Raw genomic sequence first — 18,231 nt, 5'->3', positions numbered from 1 at the left:
TGCTGATAGGTAAAGTGTTAGTTGTGCGCTCATGGAGAAAGCCACTGTTGGAAAAAAGCTGTTGGAAGCCTCCTTTAAAGTTTATCAAAAGCCACATAGAGGACACAGAAAACACTGGGAAGAATGTGGACTGTTAAGATTGGACCAAAACTGGATTTTTTTCTTCTACATGTAAAACACTATTATAGTATCAGGATGGATGGAGCTAAATACAGGGGAATCCTGGAAGAAAGCCTTGTAGAGACAGCAAATGACTTAAGACTGGAAAAAAAGGACCCTAACCATACAGTTGGAGCTACACTGGAACAGTTTAGCTCAAAGGATGTCCATGAGTTAGGGTGCATTCACACTGAACTCAAATGAGGCGAACTGAGTGAGTGATCCCTGTGTAAATGTTCAGTTGCAAATGAACCGTCAACCATGCGATTGAGGCGTTTTGAGCGATGTGAAATGGGCACAAAGACCGAAGCAGAACTGCAAATTGAGCAAAGCAAATTTTTGAACGAGCTTAACAATCTGAACTTTTCTGTCAATTCTCGTTGCGTTACGGATGCTCCGTGTCCTGTTATCTAAGCACAAAAAATGTTTTTTAGTTGTTACATATTAAGATAGTACAATTAGGCTCTATTTCCATTGAGAAATTATAGATTTACTGACCCAGGACACCTGTATTTGGTATCCCATAGAGTGATCCACACCCCGGCACAGGGCAGCAGCTCCTCATGCTGGGTCCTGGAGAGACGGAAGTACTGCTGGAAGCGACCGTCATGCAGATGCAGCTACAGGTGGTGGTACCCGCTGAATCGGGTGCTTCTCTGTGGAGGAACTGGTGGACCCAGGGGAGCCAACGCCGTTGTTCGGCTTTCTACATTGCATACAGCACCATGACTTGCTCACTAAAATCATCTCCTGAGTAAAATGCATCACCGGCACAGAGGGCTGAACAGACAGGAGCAACCGGCAAGCAGATAGACGCTCCTCCTCTTTGTTGACGTGGTGAACAAGGCTGTGGGGAAATGGCTGTGTTGTCAGCGTCAGGACTGTTTGCGAGAGAGAGACGAAATGTCAAATGACTAACGGCAGGTGATCTAGGCGAATTTTTTTACCTGGATTGTATTCGGTGTGGACATACCTTTAGAGTGGCCTACTCAAAGTCCAAACCTAAATCTAATTATGAATCTGTGGCTTGACTTGCAACTGGCTATTCATACTCACTCATCCACAATTTTGACACACCTTGAACCGTTTCGCAAAGAAGAATGGGGGACAATCTCCATATCTTGTTTCCATAAGGGGTTTAGAAATACCGCAAACAATTTGCAGCTGTAACATCAGAGAAGGTTGGTTGACTCAGTAGAGCAGAAATACATGACACACTTTTTTTATTTTTTAACACCTCTTTAAAATGATCTATAATTTTCTTCTCACTTCATTATTATGTACTCCTTTGTGTTGGTCTATGTGAAATACAATGGGTCTCTTATTATGTGGTAAAATGAGTGAACATAGAAGTGGAGTGAATTCACAGTGTTGTTTTCAGGGCTAATAGAGCAAGTACGTTCTCGGTTGTTTTCTGAGCAGGCAATTTTTTTTAGAACCACAAAGTGAAGTAACTGACATTTTAATCTCAGCTCGCTCGATAAACGTTACACAAGTAGACTCTTTTAGGCTTTTTTGCTAACACTGACGCACGTAGACACTGCCTTCTCTTCCCGGCACAAACAGGAATGATGAACCGCAGTTGTCGCGGATGATCTTAGCTGCTATAGCAACCAAGCTACAGGGAAAGGCCTTTTAATTAGGCTGCACACTAATTAAGGTACAAATCATCTGTGGTCAAAATGAAAGTACGCCTCAGTTTTAGGGATGGTTTGTGAGTAACAATAGCCATGTGCAAAAGTAAATGTCCTCTCTTTTGTATTGCAGGTAACTTTTTCTCTCATCATGTGGGTAAAACCTAACAAGGCTATCCACTAGACTGTTGAGAGGAGCCACAGACAGCGGTAGAAGATCAGGACCACTTCCATCTCACGGATGAAGGACAACATAACTGGCTACAGAGAAGTTCCAGAACTCCAGTGGAAACATTAAAGAACAACTGCCTTGCAGTCTTCTCGCTCTACTCTTCGCACCTTCAGGATGAGCGGTCTGGTAGGGAAGCTGGACCCTCGCAGGGTGCAGTGGGGCTCGGCATGGAACACCTTCACGTCCCGTGTGCTGAGGACCAAACCTGTGGAGTCCATGCTGGATTCAGCCGTGTCGGGCACCAGCTCACACGGCACCAGGCTGGCCCGCGTGTTGTCCACGGTGGACCTGGTGTCGCTTGGTGTGGGCAGCTGCGTCGGGACAGGGATGTATGTGGTCTCGGGGCTGGTTGCCAAGGAGATGGCTGGCCCTGGGGTCATTGTGTCCTTCATTATCGCTGCTGTGGCGTCCATCCTTTCAGGTGAGATAGCAGTGATGGTGGTTTAGGGCAGTCTTTTGCTGTCGTTCCCTTTATTTCACAAGCACCGGGGCGATTAAAGCAACAACAAGATGCAAATGTTCATTTTATTATTAGACCCTTCTGATTCATGAAGAGCCTTTCACTAAGCATGTATGTTATTACAAGGGCATAGTCATTATAGCTTTAATTTCATAAGCCCTCAAGGGATATCTCACTATAACCCCACAGCATCAGCCTTTTACTCCTGTAATAATTCAGAGAGTTACATCTTCATGCCTGTGTGGGTGTGTGTCTTTCTCTTTTCCGAAGGAGTGTGTTATGCAGAGTTTGGGGTGCGCGTCCCTAAGACCACAGGTTCGGCCTACACGTACAGCTACGTAACCGTGGGAGAGTGTGTGGCGTTTTTCATCGGCTGGAACTTAATCCTGGAGTATCTGATTGGCACGGCAGCGGGGGCATCTGCTCTCAGCAGCATGGCAGACTCTCTGGCCAATCACAGCATCAGCAACTTCATGATTTCACATATTGGCACGCTCAACGGCTTGGGTAAGAGGCGGCTTTGGGATTATGAATGCACGTTTGATTTGGCTTTTTTTTTTAATTCATAGGTTTTATTCCATTTTGGCTGAGTCACAGATTTGTTGGAATGCCAAGGATTTGTAGTGTTTTTAATTTTGCTGTCTTTGGGTCTCATAGAGATAAGGTAAAGTCGCATGTTTCCAGGTACAGCGTAAAAACTTGGTTAAACCACCTTATGTTTGATGATCTGCTAGCTCAATCCTGGATCAGATATGGACTGATCCAATCCTTGGTTGGATTAAAACAACATGTTTGGGTTATGGGTTTTGTCCAAGGATAAGTTATTGTTTTATTCCACAAAAATAGGTCAAAGTGACTAATGTTTAATGCTAAGGCTAATTTTTTTTATTAAATGTATTATTTGTATCCAGCTATTATTTTTCTATAGTAATTTCTTTACTTGCAGCATCACGAGGGGCTGTTGTCTAGCTCTAATGGGCAAATTGTATGTTAAACAAAGATTCCTTGACTAACAATGCACAAGTGGAAAAACAGGTGGAAAAATAACATATATGGTTTTGGACACTAGGAGGAAACCTGGCTATCCAGATAAAAGCTGTGTATCCATGCGGGAGAACATGTAAACTCAACACAGACAGGCAAGGCCAGGATTCAAACCCAGGAATTTCTTGTTACAGAGCAATATGCTAACAACTGCACCAACAAGCAGCCCTGATTTTACCGCTTTTTTTTTCTTTTATTAATCTATTAAAGATTATCAGTTAAAAACAATGAAGATAAAAAACTCATATTGTTTGAAAAGACTGTCGAATAACAAAATTTGGTTAGAAAGACTTTCATTAAATGTATCCCACCAGGGGCGCGGTAACATTTCACGCTCAGGAGACGAGATGATACAGGATGTTGATTTCACAAAATTGAGGCGAAATTCAAGCTATGTATTTGGGGGAAATAAGAATCTAATTTCCTGGTTTTCACAAATAAAGCTTATACAGATCTCAAACTGTGTTTTAAAGAATCTCATCAGGATTATTCAGTACGGGTTCGACTAGTCCTTTTATTTCCGATTTTGCTTTGTTGAATTTCAAACGGGTCTTAATGCTAACAAAGCATTTGAAAACAGTAATTTTCAATTTTCTCCAGATTCATTAAATGCACTGAAATAGTCCTTTAGCTCACCGCTAATATGAAGTTAAAAAAGAGATGCTAAGTTTAGCATCACCCGGAGCAACATTTTTACAAGTCACAGTGCCTTAAATATATCTGTATTTCTGTGTGAAAGATTGTGGCTCCTTCTAGTTTCGTCTACAAACCAACGGATTGGTTCACAGTATTTGATCTAATTCTGGTTTGGATAACGCAACTCCAGTGCCAAAAATCACCTGGGTTGAAGAAATAAAAGTTTTTTTGTGTTTGTATCATTGGATAATACAGCCTTTCAACTATAATAGCACAAAGGAGGTTTTCTTAAAAAGCATGACCAGTTGTTCATTAAAGAAATGTTTATTTGATGAACTTTTTTTGTGTGTGTCTGTTTGTTTTTGGCCTAGAAACAGGAAACAAGCTCTTGTACTCCATAAGTAAATACGATTCCTGGTTAGATAGTCAGGGATGCAAATCTGAAGACCCAAAAGAAAAGGTTTAAAAAACTCTCACCCTTGCTGTCATTCGGTTCTTCTGTACCTAGACAGTAATAATTTATTGCTCAGAATTGACCAAATCAAATATTTGGCATCCTGATGGTGAAAAGCAAATTTTTTTCTCCTCATTTTTGGCAGGAAGATTTTGAATGACATCTCACTGCTATTCTTGGAAGCTAAGACAAAATAACGTCTGTTTATCCATCTTGAATTATGAAAAATAATCCTCCAACAGAGCTTTCCAGGTTGTGGCCATGTGAAGAGGGCTGCTCTCTCTGGTGTAAACAGCTTTTGCTTCTGAGCCAGCAATCTGTCAGTCTCACTGTCACTGACTTGTCAGTTCCTTACTTTGTAGCCCATGATGACAGAACCAGTTCCACCACCTGACCCAAAGTAACCTTAACTGAACAGCTAACCATGAAGTGCCCTTCCCTTTGCACATGCCTCCAGCCGATGCAGCTGAATCTACCAGCGAATGCATGTGGGAGGGGTCACATGGCCTGCAGGATGCTGAGCGGTCCCACATTTTATTAGAAACATGTTGTTTCCCTTTTCCAGCTGGTGGATTCTTCCTCCCCACCCAGGGGACGTTGTGGAATTTTACCAAAAATATGCCTTTCTGGTTAGAGGTGTAAACACTCCTCGTGTTCATGAATGTCCTGTTAATTCTGGTCTTTCAATGATGCATTGACATAATTCTTTATTAATAATAATAATAATAATAATAATAATAATAATAATAATAATAATAATAATAATAATAATAATAATACGGATTCAGACAAACTTTAATGATCCCAGGGGGAAATTACTTTTGTTACATGCTCCAGAATACACACATTATTATATTATCTTGCACAAGTCACCACCACTTCACTGGGATTCCCAAGTGAAGTCATATGACTATTGTGATATGGTAATACCTTGTGTGGAATGTTGTGAATACATATATATATATATATATATATATATATATATATATATATATATATATATATATATATATATATATATATATTCACAATGTTGTGAATATATATATTCACAACATTCCACACAATGTATTACCATATCACAATAGTCATATGACTTCACTTGGGAATCCCAGTGAAGTGGTGGTGACTTGTGCAAGATAATATAATAATCTTATAATAATAATAATAATAATAATGATTATAATAATAATAATAATAATGAGCTTTGCCAAAAAAAACTTGAAATGTTACAAGTTTAAATGTTTGTTTTTTTCTTTTTGCCTATGGATTAAACCAAGTTACATTTGTTTTGCTGCATTAAATAGTATTTTCTTAATTTATTTAAAATATAACCAATGAAAACCTATACTATATATTTTCTTACAATATAATCTATGGCAGCGCCCTATGGAAACCACGTAGGCAGGGTCCTTGGCAGCAAGGCCTCAGTCAAATCGTTCCCGGACGTTTGTACTGGAACAGTAATTTCCCCCTGGGATTATTAAAGTATTTCTGATTCTGATTCTTATGACTATTATTTCGCTCAGTTTTTTTGCTCAGTTCTTTCTGAGAACCTTTCAACACCTATCCGGCACTGAATAGACGTTAAAACGTTTTCAGAAAGAACTGAGCAAAAGTCCGGTTGCCTCCTGCCTCCTGTTAGGCCTGTTTGCTGTTGCAATGACCCGGATAACTGAGAATTTGCAGAGGCAAGTTTTAATCTTAAATATATTTTAAAAATCTATTTCTGGAACTTTTAATTTTAAATTTTCTTTTAGGAATTTAGTTTTATTTATCATTCAGTATAAAATATCCATCTATATACTTTCTATATACGTAAGTTGAAAGTCTATCACAGGGCAACATGGGGGTGCACAAGACAACTGCACATGCACACATTAATATTAAGATGAACACAAAGAGCGTGTACTTTCACAACTTGGGAGGAGGCAACAGTATCCAGAGAAAACCCTGGATACTGTTGCAATGGAGAAGGGCTGTGGTCTTTATTTGAACCCAGAACCTTCATGCTCCAGTGCAAGCATATCTCTACAGCCTTTGTATCGAATAAGTTGCTGAAAAGCATTGTTTTGGGAAACATGAAAAATGTTGTCAATGCTTTTGGTTTAGTATATGGGATCTTTATTCTTGCTGTTACCAGGGTTGTTAAATGAAATATATGCATACATTTTTATGCTTTGGAACATATGTGTGTCCTCTTTTCAGGTAAAGGGGAGCAGTCATACCCAGATCTGCTGGCGCTGCTCATAGCATTGCTGGTGACCGTGATAGTGGCTTTGGGAGTGAAGAACTCCGTTGGCTTCAACAATGCGCTGAACATCATCAACCTCATCGTGTGGGTGTTCATGATGATCGCTGGGCTGTTCTTTGTCAACGGAGAGAACTGGGATGAAGGGAGATTTCTGCCCTTTGGCTGGTCAGGGGTATGCATGCACGCACTCGCAGCCACGCTTATTGGCCCCTCTGATAAAGGTGTGTAAAAAGCCTTACAATAAAGGAAGCTTGTTATGCAGTGACAGAACTTCAAACTGAAAAGTCTTTCAAAAATCATGTTTTTATCTTCTGTGGATTTGTTTGGTGAAAAAAAAAATCCTGTTGTATTAAATCATTTGTTTTTACAAAATCACCTGAAGCATGATTAATGGTACCCCTAACAATCCATTTCAAATAAAATTACCTGAACTATTAATTAGAATTCATATATAGATTTTTTAAGTTAATCAGAGTGTGTAGAAGCCTGCTGTTGGTAATCCATGACTTTCTGTTTAATTGGGTTACAAACTCGATGTGATACAGAAGCCCATTTGTTTAGTCACTGGGAATTAGGCTGGATGAGGTACTATATTTACAATGTTGCTATGCAAGTTTGAAGAATTATTAGGAAGGTAACATATCATGGAAGTTCCCTGTTAGATTGCAACAAAGCAAATAATTGCCACTGCATGTCACAGAGTCTCCATTCCTAGCATGAGACTATTTGCCAATTGATTCTTTGAGAGTGACAATTGAAAAAAGAAAGCCTTTTCTATCCAACCATAACAGAGACCAAAATTTACCCTTTTATTGACAAATATTGCAGGTTGGTCTGCCATAAATCAAAGGATGAACATGTGGAAAAGCACCTCATGTCCCCTATTAAGAAGACTGGCTAAGGGCCATCTCATTGAAAAAAGGGGTAACAACTGTGCGAGTCAACACACATTGACTTACTAAGGATTCTTTTGATATTTTGTTTTAAGGCTTTTTAAAACTTGTTTATCAGAGGTGCCCATAAATGTGTCTGGCTATATGCAGATGATCCCAAATGTTCAAGCAGGCAGTATGCCTCCTTTTTCTATTATTTTTCACAAGTTTTGCTTTCTGTTGTTGGCTGCAGGTGATGCAGGGTGCAGCAACCTGCTTTTATGCCTTCATTGGGTTTGACATCATCGCTACAACAGGAGAAGAGGCCAAAAGCCCCAACACCTCCATCCCTTATGCCATCACTGCCTCACTCATCACCTGCCTCACTGCCTATGTCTCTGTGAGTTATTACAATTTGTAATTTATCTGTTAAATATATTTTTTTATTAAACATCACTGCAGTAATAAAACTAATTTCTTAGTATGGGTTTGAAGTTCTTGTCGATAACACTTTGCTGTATATTTATATTGATGTGACTCTGTTTTTTCAATGGGAATCATTTTATAAATATGATTACATCAATTTACAGCTGCGCTGTGCAATCTATAGCCACTGGGGGCACTAGACCTGTAACTTCCAGGGTTAGCGACCCTGAAGGCCACTGGCAAGACAGCACTGTTGCACAATTAAACAGTCTCCACCGCGTTTTGGAAGCTGATAGCAGACCACTGTGGACCAGCAGATTGAGAAGTCATGGAGTTACTTGTAAAGACAAGGCCACATTAACCCCTTTAGATTAAATCCTTAGATAACCAAAAATCATATCTGTTTTGTTTTGTTGCCTAACAACAACTTTTAGCTTGGTAGCTTATCATTTAGCTCCTACAAAACTGAAAATATAGAGTCGGACATAATCTATATACAACAGGCAAAAAGATAATAATAATTATGCAAAAAGGGAATGTGTCTTGCATCCTGATTGCTCTTTCATCGAACCTCTTTTAGCAAAAAGGTATCCTCTTTTTGCTTCCCTCCTCGGCCATGACAAACTTTGACTTGAGAATTAGAAAAGTAGAAGCATATAAGGTTAGCTCAGACTGCCGTAAAGCGGTCACATGACCCATTCAGGGTCCGATCAACTCAAGTTACGTAAGCGAGTTTTTGAGAAGGGCAGTCAGCACGGGGGAATGGATACGTGCCAAGACCTGAAAAATCATTTAATGTATCCTAAATTATGCTCACACTTGGATCAACCTTACACGTTGTTGTTGTTTTTTTTTAAAACTCTGCTGTTACCATTTCACTTAGCAACAGTATATGTTTTTTTTTTTTTTTACCAGTTTTCATGCTGTTTTTTATTTACAGTCATCTGAAAAAACAACTCATTAAACTTTCCGTTCTTTATTAAGGTGTTCAAATTTCCATGACTATTATTATTTAGTCACAGGTAAACACAATATAGTTACCTTGTTTGACTTATTAAGCAAAGGACATTGCATTATAGTTGAGAAAAAAAGGTTAAAACAACCTGCTTCATACTAGCTAGCCCTCCCCTGTCTTTTTGAAACCACTTTAGTGAGACACCTCTTCACTGCTAATCTCTGATGATAGCACAGTTCTTCCCGAGGGATTTCCCAGCCCGTTTCAAATCACCCCACTGCATCTCACTGAGAACAAGATGTGATTTTTGACTCAACCTAGGACTTTTTAGTTTTTAATTCTCAGCCAGTGGCCCATACTGATAGGTGTTTTGTCATTATGTTACAGCATCCAGTTGTGCTTCAGGTATTTAAAAAAAAAATGTTAAGAAATGTGCTCGCAATTTCTTCAAGCACGGTAGAATTCTGACCTGGCCAGCCAGATTTATAATGTGTAGCACTCTGTGTTCTGCACATTATCAATCTGGGACTGCTCCCATTAAATCCATTTGGGGTAAGCAAAGACAATCAGCAGAACTCTCTAAACTGATTGGGCTAAGCGACACCTGATGCCCACCTACCAGAGGTTGGTTTTAGCCAATCACAATATCAAATTAAAACGTAAGCAGCAAGTGCTATAAGAAACATCAAAAAGGTAAGCTAGTCAAGATGCTTTTAGATGTTCTACTATCAAAGAAGAAATTGTGGATTCATACAAAACAGATATGATAGCAACAGCTTCATGTACTTCCTCCTGCGCTGCCATGTTTATTTTGGTTCTGCTGTGGGCTCCCGCCTTAATCCACAATACTGCAACTAGATTGGCCCAAACCATTTTTGGTTCGGTCACACAATCTGGAGCGGTACAACATGGATTCTTGTGCGGTTATGAACGCTCAAATACCTCGATAATTCAGCTTGCAGGCAAGGTTAATAGATCTCATAGTGGATTCTATAATATTGAGTAGGCCAGTTTCTGCTGCAGCAAATCATCCCCAAAGCATGACACTTCTAATTCCATGCTTCACTTTGGTTTCAGGTTGTTTTCCTGAAATGCTTTACTTCCAAAGCATTTGACCAAATTATTTATGTTTAGACTTATCTGTTCAAAGTCCTGATACTTGTGGGTTTTTTTTCCCACTTGATATTCTTTTTAGTGAGCAAAGATTTTCTCATCACACACCCAGATGAAAATCAAACCTTTTCAGCCTCTTTAAATCAACAGTAGCATATGCATCTGTGATGAATTTCGGGCTTTTTAAAGACTTCTTTTAACATGATGTAATATAATTTTAAGGTTAACTTGTTTTGACAACCAGTCCTGGGCCTGTTGGCAGTTGTTTGGTATGTCCATCACTTGTTGATATTTTTCCATATAGTGAAATAACTGATTTAAAATTCTTTTGAGACTTTTTAAAGCTCTCAAGATCTGCTGCAATCTTCTCTCTGAAGTCCTCAGCCAGTTAGTTTTATATCTCCACGGTTTTCACTCTCACTTCAACTGTGAGGAGCACACAGAACTTAACTGAAAATGCTGCGTATGGATGCTCTAATCATCACCTGATGTCATACATCAGGTGATATTCCATATTAAGCTCAGATAACATTAAAGTTGCCTTGTATATAATGTGTGGTTGTTTTTGTGTGTTTTGTGGAATAGCAGGCGATCAAAACTTCAGATTTTTTCAAACATTACTTCAAATGCTTTTACTTTTTTTTTAACCTCTGCCGTTCTTTAATCAGTCGCACACTGTCAGTAGCTTGAAGAAACCTTCCCTCTCCCGTGAGGTAGCTACTAAAGCTCAGTTTCTAGACCAACTCTGTTTATTAAGTGTTGACTCTTTTCTCTGGTAACATGGATTTTTGTAATATGGTTGAGTGAAAGACAGTAAAGCTACCCCTTCATCCACAGTGGCCAAAACTATTCCCTTCAGTGTTTTTCACTAATGGGTTTTATACGTGTATTCCTTCCCATCTCTGCTGTTTGGTTGCTTTCAGAGCAAATTAATTCAAAATGCTGTTCTGGGACAAACTGTTTCTAAAAATTACCCTATTTAACAGTAAAGGTACTCTAAAAGCCATTTCTTAACCTTGACAGTTGATGCATTGTTTCTTGCAACACATGCAGCCTCCTAAAGTAAACTTTAAAGTTGTTTCATTGATCAGTATTGATTGGCCTAAAGGCAGAGAAAGTGTCTACTGGTGTAAATGAAAGGACTGTGCCTTGAAACAACCATTGCATAACAACATGGGTAAACACGTTTTCCTATATTTGAAATCATTTAGAATACACTGTGACAAAATTACTCATAAATATCTTTGAAAAATGAAAAAAGAAATATAATATTTTCAAGGGCGACTGTAACTGTCGCATGTAGGATGTTTTAAACTGTCATTATGAACCAGAAAAGTAGCAGAGATACATATAAACATCATTTTAATTAGCTTGTGGAGACATCCAGCTGTAAGATCAGACACAGTTTTTGTTAATTGTTGAGGACTTTGTTAAAGAGAATAAAAAAACTTGAAGATTTAGCTCTAGCTTGATTGCAGAAACAGGTGATTATACAGGTCAACCGTTGTTATAAAGGCTCATGAACTGCACAGTTGCAGAGCATTATTCCCAATTTCCCTTACAGTGAATGCCAGTTAGCGTTTGCAAATATGTCTTTGTGTCAAAAGTAAAACTGGACATTAGACTATGTGATATTAACATACACTATCTTCAAAAGATTAGTGTCAAATCGAATAAATACATTAGTAAATAGTTACTGTGCCACCAGACTTGTTGACACTGCTAAAGATATGGCCACAAAATAAATGCACCTTTTATTGCTGTAGAATAATCTCATGTTTGAAAAAATTGTTTGAAAAATCTAACTTTTTAATTTGAGTACATTAAGAGATAAAGTTTTTATTGTCATGAAATTAAGTGCATTACAATAGTTGGAATCCCTGCTTTTGATACTTTGTACAGGGCTCTTTAGCTAACAGGACATCACTAGGTCTTCTCCTATAGTATTTTACAATGTTTGTAGATACAGAAGGAGAGATGGGAAATATCCACATCATCCAGGTTTTCTATAGGATCTACCATATATCTGGGAATAGATATGGCTAAGGAAGAAGGATGATTTAGTTCCAGGTGAATCACTTCTTTGTAGACTTTGACAACATGTTTCAGACCATTATCCTGCTAAAAGCCCAACGATGATCAATTTCCAGTTTACTGGCAAACGTCACCAGATTTCTATGTACTATGATTTTGTCATAATATGTAGGTTTGTGTAAGAACCAAGAGAGAAATGATAAATGCAGGATTTTAATAATTAAGTCAAAAACAACTTACAACAGGTATGAGGAGCACAAACAGAGAACTGGGCAGGGACATGTACCATGAGGCAGATTAACTGAAGAAACCAGCAATGAGCAGGGAAAACCAGGGAGGTTATATATGGAGGGAAATGTGGAGAAACAGCTGATACCAATGAAGATAGAGAAGCCAAGGAGAGGAATGAACAGCAGCTGAAAAGAGAGAAACAAAAGCAGGGCAGTCAAACTTTTTTACAGTAGCAGGCCACACACTATCAGGTAGGAGGGTGCACTTATGCCGGTGCCCGAGCCCCGGAGGGGAGAATTTTGAAAAATAGAGTCTCCCTGATGTATTTTGGAAGCTTTCAAGACAAGTGATTATTTAAAGAATAGAGTCAGAGTGCATGTTTTAAATTGAATAAAAGGCAAAAAAAGAAGTGAATGATCAATTCTTCAAAAACAACCTTTGTTTTTTTTATTATTATTCTTAAAACATTATTTTTTCACCTGATGTTATCATCATGTTTTAACAAGGTAAGGTAATCTCCATTTGCATAAAATTTGTTTAATTTGAATTACTAGCACCACATAAAACATATCAGATTAGGTGAGGTCTAGTCATCTTATTATTATTATTCACAGTTCTGTTCTAAAAACGATCGTAACATTTCTTCACGAACAAAGTCGAATTTTAATGATAAAAAAACAGGGTTGGAATTTGAAATTGAATTTACATGTTGAATTTATTTCAGTCATATCACTCTTTCGAAATCTCTTATCTCAGTTTAATTTCACTTGCACTCATCACAAACACAATATCATATCATCGGCGAGGATTCTAGAGACAAACACAAAATGCATCCCCTGAAAAACTTTGATAATTTGCTGCTGTAATATTATATTATATTATATGTAATATAGATTTTTCAGAATAAAAAGCTAACACATGTGCATAATCAAAAAATATCAGAAATACAATTAAAGAGCATTCAGTATTGTAAGAAAGCCCACGCTGTTTCTGGATAAATACATTACTGTATGAGTTAAGTTCTATTCCGTTTTATGCCTCTTTCCTTGTAAGTTTGAAATGTCCCATGCTCTTGAATGCACCATAGCTTTTTGACGCTCATGAATGCATCACACTGGTCTATGAACGCGGTGCTGTGTGCTGTGATTGATCTTCCGCTTAAGACAAAGCTTTGCAGTTTCAAAACTCACGTCGGTTCTCACGGTTTTATTGCACTTTTCGTCACAACACCGCTCTGTGTTTTGATCAGAAAAGTAGCATCTCGGTTGGAACAAGGAACCCAATCAGTCGTTAATGTTGCTCTCAGTGGAGACAGATGCTAAGGTGATTTTTGGGATGTATAATCGGGGAAAAGTAGACGGCAGCAAGAGCTGCAATAGACGGCGATTTGCCGCCGTCGACCGGCTTCTTTTGACTGCCCTGCAAAAGGAAGAATCTAATACAAAATGCATATAGAAAAGAAGACTGGACTGGGCACCTAATCCACAGAGGATGGTAGCAACTACAAAACATGAACAACAGAGAAGAAACAAAGACATAAAGAAACCCAAAAACTCATACACCTAAGAATCGCTGTAGTTTTGCTCTAACTAGAGTTTCATGATGATATATGCAAACTAATAAGAGCATGATGTGCTTTTCCACATTTTCATTCTAACCTAATTAATTCAGCATATTTTACCCTCCATGACTTTCCTCTTCACTGTGTGGGAAGGTAGACATCCGTCCTTGTCTAACCTTGTTTGTTACATTTCCAACTGTTTGGAGTTTTTTTTTTTTATCATTGCTCTGTCCGTGGATGTACAGTAGGCAAGCTTAGTCAAACATCAATTTTCATTTAGTTAATTATGATGAGAAACAGACATCTGCCTTTCTGGAAGGACATGTTCTCTTATGTTTCCTGAGTAGCTAAGAAATTCATTTCTTCCAGGGGACACAGGAAGTAATACATTTTTAATTACTTTGATCGACTTAAAACTCATGTGTATTTAAAAATTAAACAAAAAAATGTGAAAGGATGATAATGGTATTACTGGAAATTTTGTTAGGAAGGTTTTTCTCTTCATATGGGATTTTCCCAGACTGAATAAATGCACTCAAAGTAATTTTGACAAAGACATTTTTGTGTCAGATTATGCCTCAGCAATAAAACATTTATTTCTTTTTTCTGTCATTTAACATTTCTGTACCAGCGCTGCCAATAAATGTAGACACTGCTGTAACTTATGAGCCAACATTTTCTTTATCCTCATAAAACTATAGATAGATTCTAAATAGTGCTATGGTCAAAAATTGGCAAATTACATTTCCTGTCAGGAGGTTAAATATTTAACTGAAATACATACCTTTATTTCATCTGTGTGTGGGGTCCATCTTTTTTTTTAATCAGTCTCTCTTTTTGTAGCGCACATGCAAATTCAGCTCTGTTGCAGCATATCAACTCTGACAGGTGGCCCTGCATGATTTCACACATCAGACACAAGGACAAAAACACAGACACATAGACACAGACGTACACACAGTAAGAGAGAGGAAAATGACTAATGAGCAATTTGCATGCGATGGGGCTGAAAATAACATTTCTATAAAACCAAAATTATAAGAATGTGGTGTCCATTCAGTAGCCTCTAAAGCCTAATGACTGTATTCATGTAATAACAAAATGCACTTCAATCGAGCCAAAAAAAAAAAACTATTTCATGAACGTTCTTTGTTTTTATGTTTTAAGAATTTGATGAGTTGTTCTGCTTCTGTATATGTGAGTCCTATTCAGGGATCGCCATAGCAAATCATTACAATTTGCACACAGACTTGGCATAGTTTTCAAACCTCATGCACTTCCTTTTACAACCTGGATTCAAACGCAGGTTTCCCATATCAAAGACACAGATGTAGCCCACTATGCTGCAGTGTATTTTTGTGTACCCAGTGTTTAAAGGTCCTGATCTTTGCGAGTAGATAAAGGTTGTAGCGTTCTCAGTAACAAGCGACGCCATATTTGTGCCTTTCCTTCAGGTCTCTGTGATACTAACGCTGATGGTCCCATACAGTGAAATCGATGAAGACGCTCCGCTGATGGAGATGTTTTCCATCCATGGCTGTATGTTTGCAAAGTACATAGTTGCCGTGGGATCGATAGCTGGACTGACTGTTTCCCTCCTGGGGTCCCTGTTCCCCATGCCAAGGGTCATCTACGCAATGGCAGGGGATGGCCTCCTGTTTAAGTAAGTCTACCCTCTTACCTCATTCTGCTTCATTTAAAGAATAAATGATGTGTGTTAATGAGCCTGATTAATATTTTGTGTGTGTAGGTTCCTGGCCAGTGTTTCCTCATACACAGAGACCCCTGCTGTGGCTTGTGTGGTGTCAGGATTTCTGGCTGCCCTTTTGTCCCTTCTAGTCAGCCTCAGAGACCTCATAGAGATGATGTCCATAGGGACCTTGCTGGCTTATACTCTAGTGAGTGATGAACACTGGGGTTACAAACATACTGCACCTTGGGTTGGGACGCGTGGCATCTGACCACAAATGAAGATGCATTCTCTTTCTGCTTTTGTCCTTCCTCAATCTGTGGGGTCTATCACTGGACTGACTAAAACATAACTTCAAATCAGTTGCAGAAGTATTTATACACCTTGTACTTTTTACATATTTTATAATGTTGCAAACTCAAACTTCAGTGCATTTTATTGGGATTGTTTTTTTTATGATGAGCCAACACCAAGTAACGCAGTATTGTGCAGCGGAAGTAGAAAATATAGATGATTTTAAAATGTTTGCATTTGTATAAAGACTCATTTACTCTGATAGCTCTAAATGAAATCAAGGTCATCCAACTGCCTTCAGAAATCATCTAATTAGTAAACCCACCCTTGTTTAATTTGATCCTAATGTAAATATAGATGTTCTGTGAATGTTCTATATCCAAGAGTTTGGATAGAGAAGATTGGTCAACAAACAGCATCATTAAGGCCAAGGAACACAGGAGACAGCTCAGGGACAAAGTTGTGTTGTAAAACAACACCAAAGAATGAGAAGCAGCAAACATCTCAGAAAGCGCTGTTCAGTGCATCATTAAAAAAATGTTTGAGTGGCAGAAGCAAACCTACCAGGGTATGGCTGCTAATTTAAACTGACAGGCTAGGCAAGGAGAGCATCAATTAGGGAACCAACCAACAGAACCCTAATAACTCCGGAGAAGCTACAGAGATCCACAGCGCAGGCAGAAGAATCTTTTGATGGGAAAACTATTGGTTGTGCTTTCTGCAAATCTGGCCTTTCTAAAAAAAAAAAAAGTAATTGTTAAAAGAAAGCTATAAGAAATCCTACTTGGTATTTGCTGTAAGCCACAAAGCAAAAGGAGTAAACATACAGAAGAAAGTGCTCTGTTCAAATGGGAGCAAAGAATAAAAATGCAGACATTTTGGGTGTAAAAAAAAATAACACTGCACATCATCCTGAACACACCAGCCCAACAGTGAATCATGGTGGTGGCAGGATAATCTTGTGGAATGTATGTACAGAGAAGATGGAAAGACTTAATGAAAAGTTGAATCTATGTAAGAACAAGCCAATCCTGTAAGGACAACTGTTATTGGCTGAAAAAGAATTAAGATGAAGGTGGAAGTCAACCTTCCAGCAGGATAATGACCCTAAACATACAACCACAGCTAGCTGATTAAATAGCCCACTCAAAGTCCAAACTTAAATCAAACTTAATCTGGCAAGAATCCTAATGCAATCTTAATGCAAGAATTGGCAAAAGATTCGGTTCCTAGCTGCAAAGCTGGTAGAGTCATACCCCAGAAAGATTTGAAGCGAACAGGGCTCCACATGCAGAGTTGTATTTGAAAAACTTTGTGTTGCTCTAGCACATAAAATCCCATTAAAATACACTGAAGTCTGTAATTTGAACACACTAAAATGTGTGAAGGTTTAATGGTTGTTAGTAATATTTGCAAAAACCGAATGCATCGGAAGCCAAGTTCGGTTTAAATGGCAATATTATGATCCCCATGGGGTCAGTAAAATATCTGCAAACTTGAGATGTAATGATCTGAAGCTAATGGAGAAAACTTTTAGTGTTAGTTATTGTGATAGCTTTAGGGCTATAAAAAAATAGGAACACAGCTGCACAAAGTGTGCACAAACCAATCTTTCAGTTTGGTTTCCTGATTATGCTCTCTCTGTCCTTCACGCTGCGCAGGTGAGCCTTTGCGTGCTGCTCTTACGTTACCAACCTGAGGGCGACATCCATGGCTTTGTGAACTTTCTCTCTGAGGAGCAGAGCAAGAAGAAAAAGGAAGGCATTCTGGCTGAGTGCGAGAAAGAAGCTTGCTCTCCGACCAGCGAGGTCGACGAGTACGGAGGTCCGGCCACCAACACCTGCGGGGCCAAAAACCTGCCGTCGCTGGGTGACAACGAGATGCTGATCGGGAAACCCGATAAAAATGCGTACAGCGCCAGCCATCCCAACTACGGCACGGTGGATATGACAACGGGCATCGAAGCGGAGGAGTCGGAGGGAGGGATGTCCCGGCGGCTCAAGAAGCTGATCGGACCTCATTACTATACGTTGAGAATCCGTCTTGGCCTCCCTGGCAAAATGGACAGGCCAACTCCAGTCACAGGGAAAACCGTCACTGTGTGCGTGCTACTGCTGTTCATCTTGTTCTTCGTTTTCTGCTCCTTCATCATTTTTGGTGAGCAACACCCTACTCCAACCTC

General features: G+C 38.9%; 1 protein-coding gene across 2 annotated transcripts in view; it reads left to right on the top strand.

Moving 5' to 3' along the window:
• slc7a14a (solute carrier family 7 member 14a) overlaps positions 1-18,231 on the top strand; it is a 42,160-nt gene that overhangs the window by 20,509 nt on the left and 3,420 nt on the right. For both annotated transcript variants that reach the window (XM_012875752.3, XM_036128570.1), the window contains 7 exons: positions 1,927-2,446; positions 2,756-2,992; positions 6,828-7,045; positions 7,999-8,145; positions 15,520-15,728; positions 15,816-15,963; positions 17,711-18,206. In XM_012875752.3, the coding sequence (XP_012731206.2) occupies positions 2,140-2,446; positions 2,756-2,992; positions 6,828-7,045; positions 7,999-8,145; positions 15,520-15,728; positions 15,816-15,963; positions 17,711-18,206 (1,762 nt within the window). In that variant the 5' untranslated portion in view covers positions 1,927-2,139. The remainder of the gene's footprint in view (positions 1-1,926; positions 2,447-2,755; positions 2,993-6,827; positions 7,046-7,998; positions 8,146-15,519; positions 15,729-15,815; positions 15,964-17,710; positions 18,207-18,231) is intronic.

The sequence above is a fragment of the Fundulus heteroclitus genome, unplaced genomic scaffold (genome assembly GCF_011125445.2).
Source record: "Fundulus heteroclitus isolate FHET01 unplaced genomic scaffold, MU-UCD_Fhet_4.1 scaffold_100, whole genome shotgun sequence".
Classification (NCBI taxonomy): Eukaryota; Metazoa; Chordata; class Actinopteri; order Cyprinodontiformes; family Fundulidae; genus Fundulus; species Fundulus heteroclitus.
Note: the sequence above shows the minus strand (reverse complement) of the source record. Positions and strands in the feature narration are given on the sequence as shown.